At 30.5% G+C, this 25,698-nt stretch overlaps 1 protein-coding gene and 3 long non-coding RNA genes across 4 annotated transcripts; 3 read left to right on the forward strand and 1 right to left on the reverse strand.

Moving 5' to 3' along the window:
- Positions 1 to 2,067: 2,067 nt before the first annotated feature.
- On the forward strand, positions 2,068 to 2,968 carry LOC109159445. The gene is made up of 2 exons (XR_002050567.1): positions 2,068 to 2,108; positions 2,659 to 2,968. It is a non-coding gene; the product is annotated as an uncharacterized LOC109159445 (long non-coding RNA).
- An 8,129-nt stretch (positions 2,969 to 11,097) lies between these two features.
- LOC109159447 lies at positions 11,098 to 11,989 on the forward strand. The gene is made up of 2 exons (XR_002050570.1): positions 11,098 to 11,130; positions 11,680 to 11,989. It is a non-coding gene; the product is annotated as an uncharacterized LOC109159447 (long non-coding RNA).
- An 8,590-nt stretch (positions 11,990 to 20,579) lies between these two features.
- Positions 20,580 to 21,472, forward strand: LOC109159448. The gene is made up of 2 exons (XR_002050571.1): positions 20,580 to 20,612; positions 21,163 to 21,472. It is a non-coding gene; the product is annotated as an uncharacterized LOC109159448 (long non-coding RNA).
- Positions 21,473 to 22,939: 1,467 nt separating this feature from the next.
- LOC109159423 lies at positions 22,940 to 24,755 on the reverse strand. Its single transcript, XM_019307535.1, has 8 exons — positions 24,603 to 24,755; positions 24,416 to 24,451; positions 24,181 to 24,328; positions 23,995 to 24,091; positions 23,775 to 23,878; positions 23,553 to 23,637; positions 23,369 to 23,435; positions 22,940 to 23,254 (listed from the first exon to the last, which is right to left on the reverse strand). The coding sequence occupies exons 1-8, from the start codon at positions 24,753 to 24,755 to the stop codon at positions 22,940 to 22,942; spliced, it is 1,005 nt and encodes a 334-aa protein (XP_019163080.1).
- Between the last annotated feature and the right edge of the window lie 943 nt (positions 24,756 to 25,698).

Raw genomic sequence — 25,698 nt, forward strand, 5'->3', positions numbered from 1 at the left:
TTGATGCAAAAGGATTCAAACCCTTGACGTTTACTATTTCCAAACATGTGTTCTACCAGCTAATCTAACTCATTTATTATTAGAGGTAATACCATCCGAGGTCCTCCGAGTATAGTGGTTTTGCCATATTTAGTCCTAAACTTTCAAATTGACCATATATGGTCCTACGACTTTCAAATTTAATCATTTGTGGTCCAAGTTAACCACTCATGGTCCTTCAATTATTAAAATTTAACCAACCATGGTCCTTTCAAGAGGATCACAACTGGTTAAGTTTTGAAACTCGAAGGACCATGAGTGGTTAACTTGGACCACAAATGGTTAAATTTGAAAGTCGAAGGACCACAGATGGTCAATTTGAAAGTTTATGACTAAACGTGGCAAAACCCCTATACTCGGAGGACCTCAAACGATATTAACTCTTTTATTTAATAGTTTTTTCTATAGTAATACTAAAACTTGTACTATATATACATATATACATACAAAGATTATATATGGGGTAGGGGTGGGGTGAGGGGGGGAGCTGCCCCTACCCCCCTTTTGCTCCGTCCTTGGGTAGCCCGAATTACTAAACCCGATAAAGAACGTAAATAATGAGAGTATTTTAAAGAAGACAGAAAAGATAAGTAAAAAGGCTAAAATACCCGATTTATTTTACCTATTAATATTTTTCAGTGAGTTTTGCAGGGCAATTTGATCAGAGTGACCAAAATTGATAAAAATTGAATAGTTAAGATACTAAATTGACAGTTTTAAAAGTCATGGATTGAAATTAACAAGACCTCAATAATTATAGGACCAAAAGTGAAATTAACTCCAAAGACATATCTTTCACATTTTCAATGGCCAAAAGAAACAAATCAACGGAGCAGAATATCATAGCTCAAAATATCCTCGTTGAATGCAAAAGGGTGTTAAGCAGGGTGGAGGAATGGAATGTTTCTCTGATCTTGCGTGAACAAAATCGTGTTGCGGACGCATTAGGAGCCATATTCCAAAAGTCTACCAAGAGGATTATAGCTCCTCGAAGTTCCGCCGGATGAGGTCAAGGCATTGCTTGAAGATGCCGAATGTGGAGTTCTGGCAGGGCGCCAAACCTTTATCAGATCAGTCGTTATATGGTGGACCGCGGTGCACGTACACCGCGGTCAAAACGGCGCCGTTTCTTTAAGTAAAGAAATGACGCGCTGTTATAGTTAACGGAGTGCACATATTTGGTGTATTAATTATTAACTGATACTATGTATCTAAACCGATACTGCCTCACGTATTATTTTATATATTATCAACTGAAACTGCAATTCAATTGAAGTGAAACTGGTATCTAAACTGACATTACCTCACGTATTATTTTTATATTATCAACTAAAACTGCAATTGAATTGAAATGAAACTACAGTATATATAAAATAAAATTGAATAACATTTCACATTTTTTAGTGTATATTGAGTAATGAAGCTGTAGTTATATCGAAATGATCATGTAGTTATGTTTTAATGAAACTATGGTGTATATAAAATAAAATTAAATAACATTTTCACATATTTGGTGTTATAATTTCGAATGAAAATGTAGTTATATGATATGAAACTATAGTTACATCGAAATGAAACTACAGTGTATACAATATGAAACTGAATAACAGAGTTACTTTTTGCGAAATGGCGCGGAACGGCACGAAACAGATGGCGTTTGTTTTCATTAAATAAAACGACGTCGTTTTGACGCGCGGTGCATAATCAATTATGCACCGCGGTGCACGATGTAATTTGCCCTAGCTGATTGAAATTGTATTTCGGTCTTGTGTGGTTCACCCCTCCATTAAATATTTTTTAAAAAAAAAACAAATCAAATTAAGTAAATATTATTATAGTTTAATTTTTACCATAAAAGAGAAAACAGTTAAAAAAAATAAAAAATAAATGTCATGACTTTTTCTCAGGTCCACACGTTTTTTAGTGGCAATGGTGATTTCTTCATTTCGATTCTCTAATATAGATTGACTTTTATATAATTTGTTATATATATAAATTGGAGTAATATATCATTGCTAATCTCTACCAGGGTATACATCTTAATATCGTATTGTGTTTCTATTCCAAAAGTAGCCTTCTTTCTCTACCACAATTTTTAATTCTTAATCTTTATATTTCAAATCTAGATTGTGTTGTTTTCTTTACTGCCCTCAATTTCGAATCCTTAATTCTTGCATTGTATTTCAGATCTAGATTGTGTTGTATTTTTTTTTGTTTTTATGTTTCTCTACTACCATTTCGAATTCACACCCTGCATTGTAATTTAAATGTAAATGATGTTCTATTCTTTTCGATTTTCATACTGCAATTTTGAATTCTTAATCCCTGCATTGTATTTTAGATTTATATTCTATTGTATTCTTTTCGTTTTCTCTGTTGCAATTTTGAATTCTTAATGCCTACACTCCGGATTTAGATTTTGTTGTATCATTTTCGGTTTCTCTATTGCAATTTTGAATTCTTAATTCATGCATTTCAGATTTAGATTGTGTTGTGTTGTATTGTTTTCAATTTCTCTTATGCAATTTTGAATTTTTAATCCATGCATTTCAGATTTAGATTGCTTGGAATTTGGATTCAATCAGTTAATTGGATTTAAAATTCTGCCCTTTTTTCCAGATTAAAGTTATGGTGAGCAACGATGAGCTGAGTGAGAGTCAGAGGCGTGCTAAATTGGAGGCGGAATACGACAAGTTGTATGCTTCTGTCATGAAAAGGAAAAGTTTGATTGACGAGATGCATGTCACTGTAGACGAGCTGACCCACAAAGCGGAGGAGACCAAAAAGGCTTTCGATCATGAGGTTAAGATGCTGGTGACTTTGGTGCACAAATTGTCTGATCAAATAATTGCTTTAAAGAAAATTGTTTTAAAGAAAAAATGTCAAATAGACCGTTGAATTTTTACATTTTATCTATACTAGTTTTTTACGCGCATATATAATTGAATGTTGAATTTGCCTATTTAAATAGGTAATTCTAAATTTATAAATGCAAGATAATATAGTCAAGATTGATTATAATTGTCAATAAAATAATTGTAATTGTCAATAAAATAATTGTATAGGTATGGTTGAAACCAAATACGGGACATAAGGGAGGGCAACTAAAAATTAAGGCATAAAATATTAAATGTATACTAATATTGAAGAGCTAACTGCTGATTGCCAAACAAGGACATTGAGAGGTAGTTTTTGCACTTCAATTTGTTGTGTGATTCGAATACTCTTTTTGTCAATAAATCCCACAAGTAGTTGATTAATATGATTGGTTTAATTATATTTTTTAAAAAATTATTATTGTTATTGTTATTGTTATTATTATTATTATTATTATTAAATATATGTATCATTTGGTCATTTTACATGTTAATCTAAACAACTAATTGTTTTAAATATATTTTTACCAACTGTTGATATAATTCGCTGGTCAAATCCGTTAATATAATCCGTTACCGCTAATTGCTCATTGTCAAACAAGGACATTGTAAGGTAGTTCTCACTTCAATTTGTTGTGTGATTTGAATACTCTCTTTGCCAACAAATCTCTCAAGTAGTTAATATTATTGACTTTATTAATTATATATTTTTTTAATTTTTTAATGGTATTAATAAAATACTTGGTAAATAAATATATAGCTTATTTTGTATTATAACTTTGATATTTAATTTAAAAATAGTGCACAAAAAAAAAGATAATAGACAATGTAGTGAATATAATCAATTGATGAATTTGAATGTAAAGAATTTTTACGTTAGAGAAAAATAAAGACAATATAACTAATAAAAATTATTTCTCTTAATTAATTTATTGATAATGAATAATTTTTTTTTAATAAAGACATTGTAGGGACAATGTAGCGAATATAATCAATTGATGCATTTGAATATAAAGAATTGTTATATTGGAGAAAAATATAGACAATATAACTAATGGAAATATTTCTCTTATTTAATTTATTGATAATGAATAATTTTTTTTGAATAAAGACATTGTAGACACATAATTCTAAACTAAAGAAATGCATATGTATTATTTTCTGTTGTAGCTACTAAATCATTATTTAATTTAATAAAAGTAAAATAGAGTACTAATTATGCCAACTTTGATTGGGATGGGGTTCGAACCTAAGACCTTTGTTATTGAAATCAATGAGTAAGTTAATGGTGAACTAACAGAAATTAACGGAAAAAGATAATATTTAACAGAAAAGTTAACGGAAAATCATATTCATTAAGGATAAATTATGAAACATAAGGAAAAATTAAAATCTGATCAATCTGAGCCATTCATTTGATAAAAAAATTTGACCGCCATTTTTTCTACCCATTATCTGCTAAGTATTAGGGTTAGTTTAAATCTAAACTTTAAAACAGAAATGTTTTTAAAAAAGGTTAATATTAGAAAATACGTGTTTGTACTTTTGATACAAAAGAGCAGTTGGAATGCCAACCAAATCAGCCACTTCACAATCCCAAAGCAGGAATGGTGCATCCTTAGTTTTGTCTAAAACTCTAACCAAAATTTTATACCTTGCTGTACCTTCTTGGTAGTGCTTTTCACACTTGTCACATACTAGGGACCCTTCAAATTCTTTGAGTTTCTTGTTACAGCCAGGTTTCATGCAGGCCATGTAGTACCACTCACCTCTTGAAGCTTCTATAGCAATTATTTCAGCAGTAACAAAATACTGACCATCCTGTAATTTAGTTAGAGAAAATATGTTAAATATAAGATCAACAATTCAAATTACAAAAAATGCGTAGAGATAACTCACCCCTTGGATTTTATAGAGATCAAAAATTGTTGAGACAATTGTTTCACCCTTTTGGAAACTTTCAATCCCTGTTGACTGTGAGTGTAGAGTGCCAGTGCCTAAACTTTTTAGAGGGGTTTCTTCAACTTTTAACATCCACAAAAGGAAGATTTTACAGAATATTGAAGTAGTTTACTTACCCTGCAAAATTTAAATATGTATGTGGGGTAAATAGTCTTACTTGAATCTGAAGTCCTTGAACTCATCAAACCCCTCATTAAACCATAGCTTAGTTGCATCATATGATGATGTTATTCTAACCTCACCTACAAAAAAGTATGTAGTTACAATCTTACTTAAGTATGTATATGGGGTAAATAGTCTTACTTAGGTTCACATAGTGACACAAAATAGGAAATATGACTAAGCTTATAAAACTCACCATTGACCACATTGGCCCTACAGCACTGAATAGCTACAATCACTGGTTCCTTCGAATCAGAATTGTAATATGGCAGTAGAGAGTCCACATGAGAATCTCACAAGGTACACATCAAGTAATTGTCACTGTTTTTTGTAGGCATAAACAGTAATTACTCAGTTAAGTTAATAGATAAAATACATGTAGGATTTAAGCTAAATTTACTTCATCTAGACAGACTTCTAATAAAGTATAACCATACGCATTATCACATATTTGAAAGTCAATCAATTTTGCTGCTCTACCACCCACAATCTTGTCAACAGGATTATAGATCTCCACTACACGATCCATAACATCTGCAAAATATTTAAATAACATAAGCTATATATAAGATTAAGCAGTTTTTTTTTTTTTTTCATTGTAATAGGAAGAGTAGAACAGTAGTACCAATGAGTTCTTTTTCATTTACTTCATTTGGATCTTTCAAAGAAACAAAACTGGTCAACCGAAACATATGCAGGGGAAACCCTTTAGAATTTATCAGTTTGACTTCTGTTTTGTAATTGAACTTAAGCATATATTTGTGTTGTGTGATCTTGTACATGTAATAATTTGTAACAGCATAAATTTTTTTTTTATCTCATAGAGTTGTCCTTCTTTTATAACTTCTTTGTATTTTCTAACATCTGTGTTCTGAATATTGACATGTATATAATCTCCCTGCAAATAAGAAAGAAATAAAGCAATAATCAGTCCCATGACTTTATCATTTTTTCTACTGTAACTGGTATTTTTTGACTCAATCTGCAGAATGAAGAACTAAGGATGTAAACATGTCTCTGTTACAAATGCAGTAAAAAAAAAATGTATTACCTGATCATCATGGAGCAAACACTCCATACTCTTGATGGTATTCCCTCCTCGCCTACTTTCAGGCACTACATACACCCTTACACAACGTACTCTAATACCTCTCAGTTTGTGTATAGGTTGGATATCTTTTACAGCAATAAAAAGGGAAGGCATCTTTAGAACTCTTTTGAAGATGGTTAATGGTGATGGCAAGAACAGTTTCAATCTAGGACGAAATACATCTCTGATTTGTGCCTTTTATAGGCACAGATGAGATATTCAAATCACAAGAATCGAAGAGTTTTTGTGAGCAGCCACAACATTGGAACACTAACTATTCATTAAATGTTAATGTTCATTTAATTCATTTGAATTTTTAAATTAACCTAATATTTTCTATTAGGTTTGTATTATTCCAAGGGGCTTGTAATAATTTCTCTGCGTATGTTTGTATCATTATCTGGTACAGGTAGGTTATACAGATAGAATATATATATATATATATATATATATATATATATATATATATATATATATATATATATATATATAAAAGCAGGAGAAAAATTATAGGACGAATTTGAATTATATTGTGGTCTTGAAAGGTCAGAAACGATATAATTCTCTGACATTATATGCATTGGTATTCCCATGAGGGGTATAATGAAGGTAAAGAATCTAGCATTAATTAGCCGAATTATCATCAACGCATGGGAAATACACATCACAATGCATGAGCTGGAAAAATGTAATAGCAGTAACTTAAGCCAAAACGGTGTAGTATTAGGTGGGCGGGAAAATGAAAACTTCAGCAAGTTATTGCTTTATTATAGAGTTAGATTAGATTATGTTATGAGTTTATGTGTATTATGTATTATGTATTATGTATTATGTTGGATTATGTGTATTCTGTTTTGAGTTTATGTGTATTATGTATTATGTTAGATTATGCGTATTCTGTTATGAGTTTATGTGTTTTCTGTTATGAGTTTATGTACATTCGAAACGGATAATTTTTTTTGAACTTAACAATAGAAATGGGAAACACGATTTCTAAAAAAAAAACATGGTCAAAACGACGCCTTTTGGTCAGGACGCACAATGCATTGTGCGCCCTGGTGCACGGTATAATTTGCCTATACTGAATGTTTACAACTTACATATTGAATGTTCACAATTCAAAATGTGAACATTTAATATATAAAATTGTGAACATTCCGTAGGTAAATTGTGAACATTTAATATATAAAAATAAAAATTGTGAACATTTAGTATATAAATTGTGGATTTTTGACCGCGGTTCCACCTTGCAAGGTGGACTCAAGTCCACATAATAATTTTCCATTAAATAACTAATACACTGGAATAGGCCGTTTGGTTGAAATGAAGAATTATGGAAGAAAAAAATTTGTAATTTTATGAGAAAGGAATACGATAATAATAAAGTATGAATTCAAGTTTCATTGTTTAGTATGTATGAATAAAATTACTGTAAATTTCAATTATACTATTTGGTGTATATGAGAATTTAAATGGAATAAAAAGTATAAAGATAAAAAAGTATAATGTGGTTTAAAAGTCATGGGGTATTAAAAAAGTTATGAACTTTTGTAAACTTTTTTATTTTTATGTTTATTTTATTTTAGGACTTTTGTATATTTTTCCTTTTCAAATATAAATAGTTGAAATCCGACACGTAACCCCAAGATTTCAAATTTTTCTTTCTACCAATTCTGAATATTTTATCTCTCTATATAAACTCTATTTTTTTTTCTCCCTATTCAAACTCTATAAATCTTATACCTAAATTCGATAATTTTTTTTTCTTCATTATCCTATATTTTCTTCATAGCTAAACTCTACCACTTTTGTTTCCCTCCTAAACTTTACCATCTTTTTCTATAAATTCTACAGACTATTTTTTCTTCATTGTTACTCGTTTATTTTGAATTTTATTTTTTCTACAAACTTTTTATCCTTATCTTCCAAACTTTTCTCTCTAACTTCTAAACTTTATCTATGAACTTTTTCTCCTCAAATACATTAACAAAGTAAATTTTTCATCTATCACCATCAAATTTTAGTATATGTTTCATAATATTCATATAAATACGTGTATATTGTGAGTTTTATTCTTTTATGTTTATATTCGTAATATAATTTTTTTCCTTTTTTTTTAACAACAAGCTACTGCGAATAGCGAACTGTTGTTCACAATCCCAAATTGCTATTGCAAATAATAACTATTTTTCTTGATGCCTAACAATATATCAAATATAACTTTTAATATATTATGAATATTATATTTTTAATTTTTTTATTTTAAGCAACTATTAATTACATTTTTATATGTTTTATTTAAAAATTTTTGTTACGACGGATAAAAATAATAACGTTGAAAATGTTGGTGTGGGTGAGACTATAAAATAAGAACCCTTCCTCATTCACTCAACGTCAGGGCACAGACTGAGGGGGCTTCTTGATGGGGAATATACCCCGGGTTCAAGCTCTCCGTACACTCCGTGCTCTCATTTTATAGTCGGGTCGGGGTCAAACGGTTCTAGTCCCGGTCTACGGGTCAAAGTCAAAGATAGCGGGTCAATCCTTGGGCCTATATAAGGGCCATTGACCCTCCTTCTTAGGGGGTTCTTTCCTCTCCACTCTCCCTCTCTCTAAAGCACTCTCTATTAGAAAGAGGATTTTTTTAGGAATTGGGCGGGAAGTTAAAGTTCAGGATTTTGTTTTTATATACAGTATAGGTTAGAATAGGAATTGTATTACACTATTTTATAATATTAGAATAAGCATTTTAACTTAGAATTATAGTACGAATATGAAAGTAGAAAATAATATATTTTTATTAGAAAGAGAGATTTTTAAGCAATTGGGCGGGAAGTTAAAGTTCAAGATTTTGTTTTTATATATAGTATAGATGTGTGTGTGTAAACTGTAAAACTATGTTGATGCAAAAGGATTCAAACCCTTGACCTTTACTATTTCCAAACATGTGTTCTACCAACTAATCTAACTCATTTATTATTAGAGGTAATACCATCCGAGGTCCTCCGAGTATAGTGGTTTTGCCATATTTAGTCCTAAACTTTCAAATTGACCATATATGGTCCTTCGACTTTCAAATTTAATCATTTGTGGTCCAAGTTAACCACTCATGGTCCTTCAATAATTAAAATTTAACCAACCATGGTCCTTTCAAGAGGATCACAACTGGTTAAGTTTTGAAACTCGAAGGACCATGAGTGGTTAACTTGGACCACAAATGGTTAAATTTGAAAGTCGAAGGACCACATATGGTCAATTTGAAAATTTAGGACTAAACGTGGCAAAACCCCTATACTCGGAGGACCTCAAACGATATTAACTCTTTTATTTAATAGTTTTTTTATAGTAATAATAAAACTTGTACTATATATACATATATACATACAAAGATTATATATGGGGCAGGGGTGGGGTGAGGGGGGGGGGAGCTGCCCCTACCCCCCTTTGGCTCCGTCCTTGGGTAGCCCGAATTACTTAACCCGATAAAGAACGTAAATAATGAGAGTATTTTAAAGAAGACAGAAAAGATAAGTAAAAAGGCTAAAATACCCGATTTATTTTACCTATTAATATTTTTCAGTGAGTTTTGCAGGGCAATTTGATCAGAGTGACCAAAATTGATAAAAATTGAATAGTTAAGATACTAAATTGACAGTTTTAAAAGTCATGGATTGAAATTAACAAGACCTCAATAATTATAGGACCAAAAGTGAAATTAACTCCAAAGACATATCTTTCACATTTTCAATGGCCAAAAGAAACAAATCAACGGAGCAGAATATCATAGCTCAAAATATCCTCGTTGAATGCAAAAGGGTGTTAAGCAGGGTGGAGGAATGGAATGTTTCTCTGATCTTGCGTGAACAAAATCGTGTTGCGGACGCATTAGGAGCCATATCCAAAAGTCTACCAAGAGGATTATAGCTCCTCGAAGTTCCGTCGGATGAGGTCAAGGCATTGCTTGAAGATGCCGAATGTGGAGTTCTGGCAGGGCGCCAAACCTTTATCTGATCAGTTGTTATATCGTGGACCGCAGTGCACGTACACCACAGTCAAAACGGCGTCGTTTCTTTAAGTAAAGAAACGTCGCGCTGTTATAGTTAACGGAGTGCACATATTTGGTGTATTAATTATTAACTGATACTATGTATCTAAACCGATACTGCCTCACGTATTGTTTTATATATTATCAACTGAAACTGCAATTCAATTGAAGTGAAACTGATATCTAAACTGACATTACCTCACGTATTATTTTTATATTATCAACTAAAACTGCAATTGAATTGAAATGAAACTGCAGTATATATAAAATAAAATTGAATAACATTTCACATTTTTGAGTGTACATTGAGTAATGAAGCTGTAGTTATATCAAAATGATCATGTAGTTCTGTTTTAATGAAACTATGGTGTATATAAAATAAAATTAATTAACATTTTCACATATTTGGTGTTATAATATCGAATGAAAATGTAGTTATATGATATGAAACTGTAGTTACATCGAAATGAAACTACAGTGTATACAAAATAAAACTGAATAACAGAGTTACTTTTTGCGAAATGGCGCAGAACGGCACGAAACAGATGACGTTTGTTTTCATTAAATAAAACGACGTCGTTTTGACGCGCGGTGCATAATCAATTATGCACCGCGGTGCATGATATAATTTGCCCTAGCTGATTGAAATTGTATTTCGGTCTTGTATGGTTCACCCCTCCATTAAATATTTAAAAAAAAATTAAATTAAGTAAATATTATTATAGTTTAATTTTTACCATAAAAGAGAAAACAGTTAAAAAAAATAAAAAATAAATGTCATGACTTTTTCTCAGATCCACACGTTTTTTAGTGGCAATGGTGATTTCTTCATTTCGATTCTCTAATATAGATTGACTTTTATATAATTTGTTATATATATAAATTGGAGTAATATATCATTGCTAATCTCTACCAGGGTATACATCTTAATATCGTATTGTGTTTCTATTCCAAAAGTAGCCTTCTTTCTCTACTACAATTTTTAATTCTTAATCCTTATATTTCAAATCTAGATTGTGTTGTTTTCTTTACTGCCCTCAATTTCGAATCCTTAATTCTTGCATTGTATTTCAGATCTAGATTGTGTTGTATATATTTTCTTTTTATGTTTCTCTACTACAATTTCGAATTCACACCCTGCATTGTAATTTAAATGTAAATGATGTTCTAATCTTTTCGATTTTCATACATCAATTTCAAATTCTTAATCCCTGCATTGTATTTTAGATTTAGATTCTATTGTATTCTTTTCGTTTTCTCTGTTGCAATTTTGAATTCTTAATCCCTACACTCCGGATTTAGATTTTGTTGTATCATTTTCGGTTTCTCTATTGCAATTTTGAATTCTTAATTCATGCATTTCAGATTTAGATTGTGTTGTGTTGTATTCTTTTCAATTTCTCTTATGCAATTTTGAATTTTTAATCCATGCATTTCAGATTTAGATTGCTTGGAATTTGGATTCAATCAGTTAATTGGATTTAAAATTCTGCGCTTTTTTCCAGATTAAAGTTATGGTGAGCAACGATGAGCTGAGTGAGAGTCAGAGGGGTGCTAAATTGGAGGCGGAATACGACAAGTTGTATGCTTCTGTCATGAAAAGGAAAAGTTTGATTGACGAGATGCATGTCACTGTAGACGAGCTGACCCACAAAGCGGAGGAGACCAAAAAGGCTTTCGATCATGAGGTTAAGATGCTGGTGACTTTGGTGCACAAATTGTCTGATCAAATAATTGCTTTAAAGAAAATTGTTTTAAAGAAAAAATGTCAAATAGACCGTTGAATTTTTACATTTTATCTATACTAGTTTTTTACGCGCATATATAATTGAATGTTGAATTTGCCTATTTAAATAGGTAATTCTAAATTTATAAATGCAAGATAATATAGTCAAGATTGATTATAATTGTCAATAAAATAATTGTAATTGTCAATAAAATAATTGTATAGGTATGGTTGAAACCAAATACGGGACATAAGGGAGGGCAACTAAAAATTAAAGCATAAAATATTAAATGTATACTAATATTGAAGAGCTAACTGCTGATTGCCAAACAAGGACATTGAGAGGTAGTTTTTGCACTTCAATTTGTTGTGTGATTTGAATACTCTTTTTGTCAATAAATCCCACAAGTAGTTAATTAATATGATTGGCTTAATTATATTTTTTTTAAACAATTATTATTGTTATTATTATTATTATTATTATTATTATTATTATTATTAAATATATGTATCATTTGGTCATTTTACATGTTAATCTAAACAACTAATTGTTTTAAATATATTTTTACCAACTGTTGATATAATTCGCTGGTCAAATCCGTTAATATAATCCGTTACCGCTAATTGCTCATTGTCAAACAAGGACATTGTAAGGTAGTTCTCACTTCAATTTGTTGTGTGATTTGAATATTCTCTTTGCCAACAAATCTCTCAAGTAGTTAATATTATTGACTTTATTAATTATATATTTTTTTAATTTTTTAATGGTATTAATAAAATACTTGGTAAATAAATATATAGCTTATTTTGTATTATAACTTTGATATTTAATTTAAAAATAGTGCACAAAAAAAAAAGATAATAGACAATGTAGTGAATATAATCATTTGATGAATTTGAATGTAAAGAAATTTTTACGTTAGAGAAAAATAAAGACAATATAACTAATAAAAATTATTTCTCTTAATTAATTTATTGATAATGAATAATTTTTTTTTAATAAAGACATTGTAGGGACAATGTAGCGAATATAATCAATTGATGAATTTGAATATAAAGAATTGTTATATTGGAGAAAAATAAAGACAATATAACTAATGAAATTATTTCTCTTATTTAATTTATTGATAATGAATAATTTTTTTTTTGAATAAAGACATAGTAGACACATAATTCTAAACTAAAGAAATGCATATGTATTATTTTTTGTTGTAGCTACTAAATCATTATTTAATTTAATAAAAGTAAAATAGAGTACTAATTATGCCAACTTTGATTGGGATGGGGTTCGAACCTAAGACCTTTGTTATTGAAATCAATGAGTAAGTTAATGGTGAACTAACAGAAATTAACGGAAAAAGATAATATTTAACAGAAAAGTTAACGGAAAATCATATTCATTAAGGATAAATTATGAAATCTTAAGGAAAAATTAAAATCTGATCAATCTGAGCCATTCATTTGATAAAAAAATTTGACCGCCATTTTTTCTACCCATTATCTGCTAAGTATTAGGGTTAGTTTAAATCTAAACTTTAAAACAGAAATGTTTTTAAAAAAGGTTAATATTAGAAAATACTTGTTTGTACTTTTGATACAAAAGAGCAGTTGGAATTCCAACCAAATCAGCCACTTCACGATCCCAAAGCAGGAATGGTGCATCCTTAGTTTTGTCTAACCAAAATTTTATACCTTGTTGTACCTTCTTGATAGTGTTTTTCACACTTGTCACATACTAGGGACCCTTCAGATTCTTTGAGTTTCTTGTTACAGCCAGGTTTCATGCAGGCCATGTAGTACCACTCACCTCTTGAAGCCTCTATAGCAATTATTTCAGCAGGAACAAAATACTGACCATCCTGTAATTTAGTTAGAGAAAATATGTTAAATATAAGATCAACAATTCAAATTACAAAAAATGCGTAGAGATAACTCACCCCTTGGATTTTATAGAGATAAAAAATTGTTGAGACAATTGTTTCACCCTTTTGGAAACTTTCAATCCCTGTTGACTTTGAGTGTAGAGTGCCAGTGCTGAAACTTTTTAGAGGGGTTTCTTCAACATTTAACATTCACAAAAGGAAGATTTTACAGAATATTGAAGTAGTTTATTTACCCTGCAAAATTTAAATATGTATGTGGGGTAAATAGTCTTACTTGGATCTGAAATCCTTGAACTCATCAAACTCCTCATTAAACCATAGCTTAGTTGCATCATATGATGATCTTATTCTAACCTCACTTACAAAAAAGTATGTAGTTACAATCTTACTTAAGTATGTATATGGGGTAAATAGTCTTACTTAGGTTCACATAGTGACACAAAATAGGAAATATGACTAAGCTTATAAAACTCACCATTGACCACCTTGGCCCTACAGCACTGAATTGCTACAATCACTGGTTCCTTCGAATCAGAATTGTAATATGGCAGTAGAGAGTCCACATGAGAATCCCACAAGGTACACATCAAGTAATTAACACTGTTTTTTGTAGGCATAAACAGTAATTACTCAGTTAAGTTAATAGATAAAATACATGTAGGATTTAAGCTAAATTTACTTCATCTAGACAGACTTCTAATAAAGTATAACCATACGCATTATCACATATTTGAAAGTCAATCAATTTTGCTGCTCTACCACCCACAATCTTGTCAACAGGATTATAAATCTCCACTACACGATCCATAACATCTGCAAAATATTTAAATAACATAAGAAGTTATATATATAAGATTAAGCAGTTTTTTTTTTCATTGTAATAGGAAGAGTATAACAGTAGTACCAATGAGTTATTTTTCATTTACTTCATTTGGATCTTTCAAAGAAACAAAACTGGTCAACCGAAACATATGCAGGGGAAACCCTTTAGAATTTATCAGTTTGACTTCTGTTTTTAATTGAACTTAAGCATATATTTGTGTTGTGTGATCTTGTACATGTAATAATTTGTAACAGCATAATTTTTTTTTTATCTCATAGAGTTGTCCTTCTTTTATAACTTCTTTGTATTTTCTAACATCTATGTTCTGAATATTGGCATGTATATAATCTCCCTGCAAATAAGAAAGAAATAAAGCAATAATCAGTCCCATGACTTTATCATTTTTTCTACTGTTACTGGTATTTTTTGACTCTGTTCTACAGAATGAAGAACTAAGGATGTAAACATGTCTCTGTTACAAATGCAGTAAAAAAAATTGTATTACCTGATCATCATGGAGCAAACACTCCATACTCTTGATGGTATTCCCTCCTCCCCTACTTTCAGGCACTACATACACCCTTACACAACGTACTCTAATACCTCTCAGTTTGTGTATAGGTTGGATATCTTTTACAGCAATAAAAAGGGAAGGCATCTTTAGAACTCTTTTGAAGATGGTTAATGGTGATGGCAAGAACAGTTTCAATCTAGGACGAAATACATCTCTGATTTGTGCCTTTTATAGGCACAAATGAGATATTCAAATCACAAGAATCGAAGAGTTTTAGTGAGCATCCACAACATTGGAACACCAACTATTCATTAAATGTTAATGTTCATTTAATTCATTCGAATTTTTAAATTAACCTAATATTTTCTATTAGGTTTGTATTATTCCAAGGGGCTTGTAATAATTTCTCTGCGTATGTTTGTATCATTATCTGGTACAGGTAGGTTATACAGATAGAATATAAATATATATATATATATATATATATATATATATATATATATATATATATATATATATATATATATAAAAGCAGGAGAAAAATTATAGGACGAATTTGAATTATATTGTGGTCTTGAAAGGTCAGAAACGATTATAATTCTCTGACATTATATGCATTGGTATTCCCATGAGGGGTATAATGAAGGTAAAGAATCTAGCATTAATTAGCCGAATTATCATTAACGCATGGGAAATACACATCACAATGCATGAGCGGGAAAAATGTAATAGCAGTAACTTAAGCCAAAACGGCGTAGTATTAGGTGGGCGGGAAAATGAAAACTTCAGCAAGTTATTGTTTTATTATAGTTAGATTAGATTATGGTTATGAGTTTATGTGTATTATGTATTATGTATTATGTTAGATTATGTGTATTCTGTTATGAGTTTATGTGTATTATGTATTATGTTAGATTATGCGTATTCTGTTATGAGTTTATGTACATTCGAAACAGATAATTTTTTTTTGAATTTAACAATAGAAATGGGAAACAGGATTTCTAAAAAAAACATGGTCAAAACGACGCCGTTATGGTCAGGACGCACAATGCATTGTGCGCCCTGGTGCACGGTATAATTTGCCTATACTGAATGTTCACAATAAAATTGTGAACATTCCGTAGGTAAATTGTGAACATTTAATATATAAAAATAAAAATTGTGAACATTTAGTATATAAATTGTAGATTTTTGACCCCGGTTTCACCTTGCAAGGTGGACTCAAGTCCACATAATAATTTTCCATTAAATAACTAATACACTGGAATAGGCCGTTTTGTTGCAATGAGGAATTATGGAAGGAAAAAATTTGTAATTTTTTGAGAAAGGAATACGATAATAATAAAGTATGAATTCAAGTTTCATTGTTTAGTATGCATGAATAAAATTACTGTAAATTTCAATTATATTGTTTGGAGTATATGAGAATTTAAATGGAATAAAAAGTATAAAGATAAAAAAGTATAATGTGGTTTAAAAGTCATGGGGTATTAAAAAAGTTATGAACTTTTGTAAACTTTTTTTTTTTTAATTTTTTATTTTAGGACTCCTGTATATTTTTCCTTTTCAAATATAAATAGTTGAAATCCGACACGTAACTCCAAGATTTCAAATTTTTCTTTCTACCAATTCTGAATATTTTATCAATCTATCTAAACTCTATTTTTTTTCTCCTTATTTAAACTCTATAAATCTTATACCTAAATTCGATAAATTTTTTTTTTCTTCATTATTCTATATTTTCTTCATAGCTAAACTCTACCACTTTTGTTTCCCTCCTAAACTTTACCATCTTTTTCTATAAATTGTACAGATTATTTTTTCTTCATTATTGCTCGTATATTTTGATTTTTATTTTTTCTACAAACTTTTTATCCTTATCTTCCAAACTTTTCTCTCTAACTTCTAAACTTTATCTATGAACTTTTTCTCCTCAAATACATTAACAAAGCAAATTTTTCATCTATCACCATCAAATTTTAGTATATGTTTCATAATATTCATATAAATACTTGTATATTGTGAGTTTTATTCATTTTTTGTTTATATTCGTAATATAATTTTTTTCCTTTTTTTTTTAACAACAAGCTACTGCGAATAGCGAACTGTTGTTCGCAATCCCAAATTGCTATTGCAAATAATAACTATTTTGCTTGATGCCTAACAATATATCAGGTATAACTTTTAATATATTATGAATATTATATTTTTAATTTTTTTATTTTAAGCAACTATTAATTACATTTTTATATGTTTTATTTAAAAATTTTTGTTACGACGGATAAAAATAATAACGTTGAAAATGTTGGTGTGGGTGAAACTATAAAATAAGAAAATTTTAATGATATATTATAACATGTTTTGCAAGAAAATTATAAATGATAAGAATCAAAATCATTGAAAGTTTATAAATATGTATTGACACTAGTTATCGTTAGACTATCGGGTCTCCTAGTGTCCCCCGCTTGGGACTCTCGGTTCGTAAACTGAGTGCAAAAAGGGAGAAATTGCCTCGATCGCACGTAATCCGACTTTCCGGTCATACCTAAATCCAATACCATGATTGGTAAAGTTAGATCTCCCGATCGCAATTAATCCGTCCACTCGGTCATACCTAGCAATTCGATCATGGCTAGTTTCCCGATCGCTAGATCGGGAAAGATTCGACCTCTCGAATCATGTTGCAAAACCGACTCCTAGGTCGGGCAATCCCTTTCTTTAGTCCACCAGACTGCGTTTAGCATTGTGCTCTTTTTCCCTTGGCTAAAACTTTTTCCCACTGGTTTTTTATTAGCTTAAGGTTTTTAACGAGGCAACCACCGTAGGTCGCAGACCGTGTAGTCAGCTTTTCCAGCCCGAACCCTTCCTCATTCACTCATCGTCAGGGCACAGACTGAGGGGGCTTCTTGATGGGGAATATACCCCGGGTTCAAGCTCTCCGTACACTCCGTGTTCTCATTTTATAGTCGGGTCGGGGTCAAACGGTTCTAGTCCTGGTCTACGGTTCAAAGTCAAAGATAGCGGGTCAATCCGTGAGCCTATATAAGGGCCATTGACCCTCCTTTTTAGGGGGTTCTTTCCTCTCCACTCTCCCTCTCTCTAAAGCACTCTCTATTAGAAAGAGGATTTTTTTAGGAATTGGGCGGGAAGTTAAAGTTTAGGATTTTGTTTTTATATATAGTATAGGTTAGAATAGGAATTGTATTACACTATTTTATAATATTAGAATAAGCATTTTAACTTATAATTATAGTACGAATATGAAAGTAGAAAACAATATATTTTTATTAGAAAGAGAGATTTTTAAGCAATTGGGCAGGAAGTTAAAGTTCAGGATTTTGTTTTTATATATAGTATAGATGTGTGTGTGTGTGAACTGTAAAACTATGTTGATGCAAAAGGATTCAAACCCTTGACCTTTACTATTTCCAAACATGTGTTCTACCAACTAATCTAACTCATTTATTATTAGAGGTAATACCATCCGAGGTCCTCCGAGTATAGTGGTTTTGCCATATTTAGTCCTAAACTTTCAAATTGACCATATATGGTCCTTCGAATTTCAAATTTAATCATTTGTGGTCCAAGTTAACCACTCATGGTCCTTCAATTATTAAAATTTAACCAACCATGGTCCTTTCAAGAGGATCACAACTGGTTAAGTTTTGAAACTCGAAGGACCATGAGTGGTTAACTTGGACCACAAATGGTTAAATTTGAAAGTTGAAGGACCACAGATGGTCAATTTGAAAGTTTAGGACTAAACGTGGCAAAACCCCTATACTCGGAGGACCTCAAACGATATTAACTCTTTTATTTAATAGTTTTTTTTAAAGTAATAATAAAACTTGTACTATATATACATATATACATACAAAGATTATATATGGGGTAGGGGTGGGGTGAGGGGGGGGGAGCTGCCCCTACCCCCCTTTGGCTCCGTCCTTGGGTAGCCCGAATTACTAAACCCGATAAAGAACGTAAATAATGAGAGTATTTTAAAGAAGACAGAAAAGATAAGTAAAAAGGCTAAAATACCCGATTTATTTTACCTATTTATATTTTTCAGTGAGTTTTGCAGGGCAATTTGATCAGAGTGACCAAAATTGATAAAAATTGAATAGTTAAGATACTAAATTGACAGTTTTAAAAGTCATGGATTGAAATTAACAAGACCTCAATAATTATAGGACCAAAAGTGAAATTAACTACAAAGACATATCTTTCACATTTTCAATGGCCAAAAGAAACAAATCAACGGAGCAGAATATCATAGCTCAAAATATCCTCGTTGAATGCAAAAGGGTGTTAAGCAGGGTGGAGGAATGGAATGTTTCTCTGATCTTGCGTGAACAAAATCGTGTTGCGGACGCATTAGCAGCCATATCCAAAATTCTACCAAGAGGATTATAGCTCCTCGAAGTTCTGCCGGATGAGGTCAAGGCAGTGCTTGAAGATGCCGAATGTGGAGTTCTGGCAGGGCGCCAAACCTTTATCTGATCAGTTGTTATATCGTGGACCGCGGTGCACGTACACCACAGTCAAAACGGCGCCGTTTCTTTAAGTAAAGAAACGACGCGCTGTTATAGTTAACGGAGTGCACATATTTGGTGTATTAATTATTAACTGATACTATGTATCTAAACCGATACTGCCTCACGTATTGTTTTATATATTATCAACTGAAACTGCAATTCAATTGAAGTGAAACTGATATCTAAACTGACATTACCTCACGTATTATTTTTATATTATCAACTAAAACTGCAATTGAATTGAAATGAAACTGCAGTATATATAAAATAAAATTGAATAACATTTCACATTTTTGAGTGTACATTGAGTAATGAAGCTGTAGTTATATCAAAATGATCATGTAGTTCTGTTTTAATGAAACTATGGTGTATATAAAATAAAATTAATTAACATTTTCACATATTTGGTGTTATAATATCGAATGAAAATGTAGTTATATGATATGAAACTGTAGTTACATCGAAATGAAACTACAGTGTATACAAAATAAAACTGAATAACAAAGTTACTTTTTGCGAAATGGCGCAGAACGGCACGAAACAGATAGCGTTTGTTTTCATTAAATAACACGACGTCGTTTTGACGCGCGGTGCATAATCAATTATGCACCGCGGTGCATGATATAATTTGCCCTAGCTGATTGAAATTGTATTTCGGTCTTGTATGGTTCACCCCTCCATTAAATATTTAAAAAAAAAATTAAATTAAGTAAATATTATTATAGTTTAATTTTTACCATAAAAGAGAAAACAGTTAAAAAAAAATAAAAAATAAATGCCATGACTTTTTCTCAGGTCCACACGTTTTTTAGTGGCAATGGTGATTTCTTCATTTCGATTCTCTAATATAGATTGACTTTTATATAATTTGTTATATATATAAATTGGAGTAATATATCATTGCTAATCTCTACCAGGGTATACATCTTAATATCGTATTGTGTTTCTATTCCAAAAGTAGCCTTCTTTCTCCACTACAATTTTTAATTCTTAATCCTTATATTTCAAATCTAGATTGTGTTGTTTTCTTTACTGCCCTCAATTTCGAATCCTTAATTCTTGCATTGTATTTCAGATCTAGATTGTGTTGTATATATATATTTTTTTATGTTTCTCTACTACAATTTCGAATTCACACCCTGCATTGTAATTTAAATGTAAATGATGTTCTATTCTTTTCGATTTTCATACATCAATTTCAAATTCTTAATCCCTGCATTGTATTTTAGATTTAGATTCTATTGTATTCTTTTCGTCTTCTCTGTTGCAATTTTGAATTCTTAATCCCTACACTCCGGATTTAGATTTTGTTGTATCATTTTCGGTTTCTCTATTGCAATTTTGAATTCTTAATTCATGCATTTCAGATTTAGATTGTGTTGTGTTGTATTCTTTTCAATTTCTCTTATGCAATTTTGAATTTTTAATCCATGCATTTCAGATTTAGATTGCTTGGAATTTGGATTCAATCAGTTAATTGGATTTAAAATTCTGCGCTTTTTTCCAGATTAAAGTTATGGTGAGCAACGATGAGCTGAGTGAGAGTCAGAGGGGTGCTAAATTGGAGGCGGAATACGACAAGTTGTATGCTTCTGTCATGAAAAGGAAAAGTTTGATTGACGAGATGCATGTCACTGTAGACGAGCTGACCCACAAAGCGGAGGAGACCAAAAAGGCTTTCGATCATGAGGTTAAGATGCTAGTGACTTTGGTGCACAAATTGTCTGATCAAATAATTGCTTTAAAGAAAATTGTTTTAAAGAAAAAATGTCAAATAGACCGTTGAATTTTTACATTTTATCTATACTAGTTTTTTACGCGCATATATAATTGAATGTTGAATTTGCCTATTTAAATAGGTAATTTTAAATTTATAAATGCAAGATAATATAGTCAAGATTGATTATAATTGTCAATAAAATAATTGTAATTGTCAATAAAATAATTGTATAGGTATGGTTGAAACCAAATACGGGACATAAGGGAGGGCAACTAAAAATTAAGGCATAAAATATTAAATGTATACTAATATTGAAGAGCTAACTGCTGATTGCCAAACAAGGACATTGGGAGGTAGTTTTTGCACTTCAATTTGTTGTGTGATTCGGATACTCTTTTTGTCAATAAATCCCACAAGTAGTTAATTAATATGATTGGCTTAATTATATTTTTTTTAAACAATTATTATTGTTATTGTTATTGTTATTATTATTATTATTATTATTATTATTAAATATATGTATCATTTGGTCATTTTACATTTTAATCTAAACAACTAATTGTTTTAAATATATTTTTGCCAACTGTTGATATAATTTGCTGGTCAAATCCGCTACTATAATCCGTTACCGCTAACTGCTCATTGTCAAACAAGGACATTGTAAGGTAGTTCTCACTTCAATTTGTTGTGTGATTTGAATACTTTCTTTGCCAACAAATCTCTCAAGTAGTTAATATTATTGACTTTATTAATTATATATTTTTTTAATTTTTTCATGGTAATAATAAAATACTTGGTAAATAAATATATAGCTTATTTTGTATTATAACTTTGATATTTAATTTAAAAATAGTGCACAAAAAAAAAAAGATAATAGACAATTTAGTGAATATAATCAATTGATGAATTTGAATGTAAAGAAATTTTTACGTTAGAGAAAAATAAAGACAATATAACTAATAAAAATTATTTCTCTTAATTAATTTATTGATAATGAATAATTTTTTTTTAATAAAGACATTGTAGGGACAATGTAGCGAATATAATCAATTGATGAATTTGAATATAAAGAATTGTTATATTGGAGAAAAATAAAGACAATATAACTAATGAAATTATTTCTCTTATTTAATTTATTGATAATGAATAATTTTTTTTTTGAATAAAGACATAGTAGACACATAATTCTAAACTAAAGAAATGCATATGTATTATTTTTTGTTGTAGCTACTAAATCATTATTTAATTTAATAAAAGTAAAATAGAGTACTAATTATGCCAACTTTGATTGGGATGGGGTTCGAACCTAAGACCTTTGTTATTGAAATCAATGAGTAAGTTAATGGTGAACTAACAGAAATTAACGGAAAAAGATAATATTTAACAGAAAAGTTAACGGAAAATCATATTCATTAAGGATAAATTATGAAATCTTAAGGAAAAATTAAAATCTGATCAATCTGAGCCATTCATTTGATAAAAAAATTTGACCGCCATTTTTTCTACCCATTATCTGCTAAGTATTAGGGTTAGTTTAAATCTAAACTTTAAAACAGAAATGTTTTTAAAAAAGGTTAATATTAGAAAATACTTGTTTGTACTTTTGATACAAAAGAGCAGTTGGAATGCCAACCAAATCAGCCACTTCACAATCCCAAAGCAGGAATGGTGCATCCTTAGTTTTGTCTAAAACTCTAACCAAAATTTTATACCTTGCTGTACCTTCTTGGTAGTGTTTTTCACACTTGTCACATACTAGGGACCCTTCAAATTCTTTGAGTTTCTTGTTACAGCCAGGTTTCATGCAGGCCATGTAGTACCACTCACCTCTTGAAGCCTCTATAGCAATTATTTCAGCAGGAACAAAATACTGACCATCCTGTAATTTAGTTAGAGAAAATATGTTAAATATAAGATCAACAATTCAAATTACAAAAAATGCGTAGAGATAACTCACCCCTTGGATTTTATAGAGATAAAAAATTATTGAGACAATTGTTTCACCATTTTGGAAACGTTCAATCCCTGTTGACTGTGAGTGTAGAGTGCCAGTGCCGAAACTTTTTAGAGGGGTTTCTTCAACTTTTAACATTCACAAAAGGAAGATTTTACAGAATATTGAAGTAGTTTACTTACCCTGCAAAATTTAAATATGTATGTGGGGTAAATAGTCTTACTTGAATCTGAAGTCCTTGAACTCATCAAACTCCTCATTAAACCATAGCTTAGTTGCATCATATGATGATGTTATTCTAACCTCACCTACAAAAAAGTATGTAGTTACAATCTTACTTAAGTATGTATATGGGGTAAATAGTCTTACTTAGGTTCACATAGTGACACAAAATAGGAAATATGACTAAGCTTATAAAACTCATCATTGACCACATTGGCCCTACAGCACTGAATAGCTACAATCAATGGTTCCTTCGAATCAGAATTGTAATATGGCAGTAGAGAGTCCACATGAGAATTCCACAAGGTACACATCAAGTAATTGTCACTGTTTTTTGTAGGCATAAACAGTAATTACTCAGTTAAGTTAATAGATAAAATACATGTAGGATTTAAGCTAAATTTACTTCATCTAGACAGACTTCTAATAAAGTATAACCATACGCATTATCACATATTTGAAAGTCAATCAATTTTGCTGCTCTACCACCCACAATCTTGTCAACAGGATTATAGATCTCCACTACACGATCCATAACATCTGCAAAATATTTAAATAACATAAGTTATATATAAGATTAAGCAGTTTTTTTTTTTTTCATTGTAATAGGAAGAGTAGAACAGTAGTACCAATGAGTTCTTTTTCATTTACTTCATTTGGATCTTTCAAAGAAACAAAACTGGTCAACCGAAACATATGCAGGGAAAACCCTTTAGAATTTATCAGTTTGACTTCTGTTTTGTAATTGAACTTAAGCATATACTTGTATTGTGTGATCTTGTACATGTAATAATTTGTAATAGCATAATTTTTTTTTATCTCATAGAGTTGTCCTTCTTTTATAACTTGTTTGTATTTTCTAACATCTGTGTTCTGAATATTGGCATGTATATAATCTCCCTGCAAATAAGAAAGAAATAAAGCAATAATCAGTCCCATGACTTTATCATTTTTTCTACTGTTACTTGTATTTTTTGACTCTATCTGCTGAATGAAGAACTAAGGATGTAAACATGTCTCTGTTACAAATGCAGTAAAAAAAATGTATTACCTGATCATCATGGAGCAAACACTCCATACTCTTGATGGTATTCCCTCCTCCCCTACTTTCAGGCACTACATACACCCTTACACAACGTACTCTAATACCTCTAAGTTTGTGTATAGGTTGGATATCTTTTACAGCAATAAAAAGGGAAGGCATCTTTAGAACTCTTTTGAAGATGGTTAATGGTGATGGCAAGAACAGTTTCAATCTAGGACGAAATACATCTCTGATTTGTGCCTTTTATAGGCACAAATGAGATATTCAAATCACAAGAATCGAAGAGTTTTAGTGAGCATCCACAACATTGGAACACCAACTATTCATTAAATGTTAATGTTCATTTAATTCATTCGAATTTTTAAATTAACCTAATATTTTCTATTAGGTTTGTATCATTATCTGGTACAGGTAGGTTATACAGATAGAATATATATATATATATATATATATATATATATATATATATATATATATATATATATATATATATATATATATAAGCAGGACGAATTTGAATTATATTGTGGTCTTGAAAGGTCAGAAACGATATAATTCTCTGACATTATATGCATTGGTATTCCCATGAGGGGTATAATGAAGGTAAATGTTGGTCCCGAAAGGGTGGCGAGAAGTCTAGAGGGGGGGTGGATAGACTTCTCTAACTTTTTCAACTTTCTTCGAAAACACACAAGGCAAATAACACTTTGGTAATTTCAATTCAAAATAACAAGCATCAACAAGATAACCAACTTAGAGTGTGCAGCGGAATAGGTAGCGGTAAAGTGTTATGCTTAATAGTGCAGTGCTCAAAGAGAGATTCTAAACATGCAACACGTTAGAAACACTTGATATGGTTCAAAGATGATGTACGTAAAATTTGGCTTACATGCATACGTGGGAACTATCAAACCCAGACAGATAAAGATATGCGATAAATCGTAATCGGGTTAGTTCGCAGTTAGAATAAGCATGCACAAAATATATGAGCAGTATGTAAATAGAGAGAGAGATTTATAGTGGTTCAGAGGTGGTGTAATCCTCCTAGTCCACTCTTCTCCTTTCACTTCAAGGAGGAAATTCACTATTCTTCGATCACCCA

The sequence above is a fragment of the Ipomoea nil genome, unplaced genomic scaffold, assembly GCF_001879475.1.
Source record: "Ipomoea nil cultivar Tokyo-kokei standard unplaced genomic scaffold, Asagao_1.1 scaffold2827, whole genome shotgun sequence".
NCBI classification, from domain to species: Eukaryota; Viridiplantae; Streptophyta; class Magnoliopsida; order Solanales; family Convolvulaceae; genus Ipomoea; species Ipomoea nil.

What these genes read in the sequence shown, in the direction of transcription:
- LOC109159423 (XM_019307535.1), bottom strand. Translation starts at nt 24,755, where the DNA reads ATGCCTTCCCTTTTTATTGCTGTAAAAGATATCCAACCTATACACAAA. An exon ending in CCAATATTCAGAACACAGAT is followed by an intron (nt 24,329 to 24,415) that starts GTTAGAAAATAC and finishes TACATGTACAAG; the next exon opens with ATCACACAATACAAGTATAT. An exon ending in TTCAAGGACTTCAGATTCAA is followed by an intron (nt 23,436 to 23,552) that starts GTAAGACTATTT and finishes CCCTCTAAAAAG; the next exon opens with TTTCGGCACTGGCACTCTAC.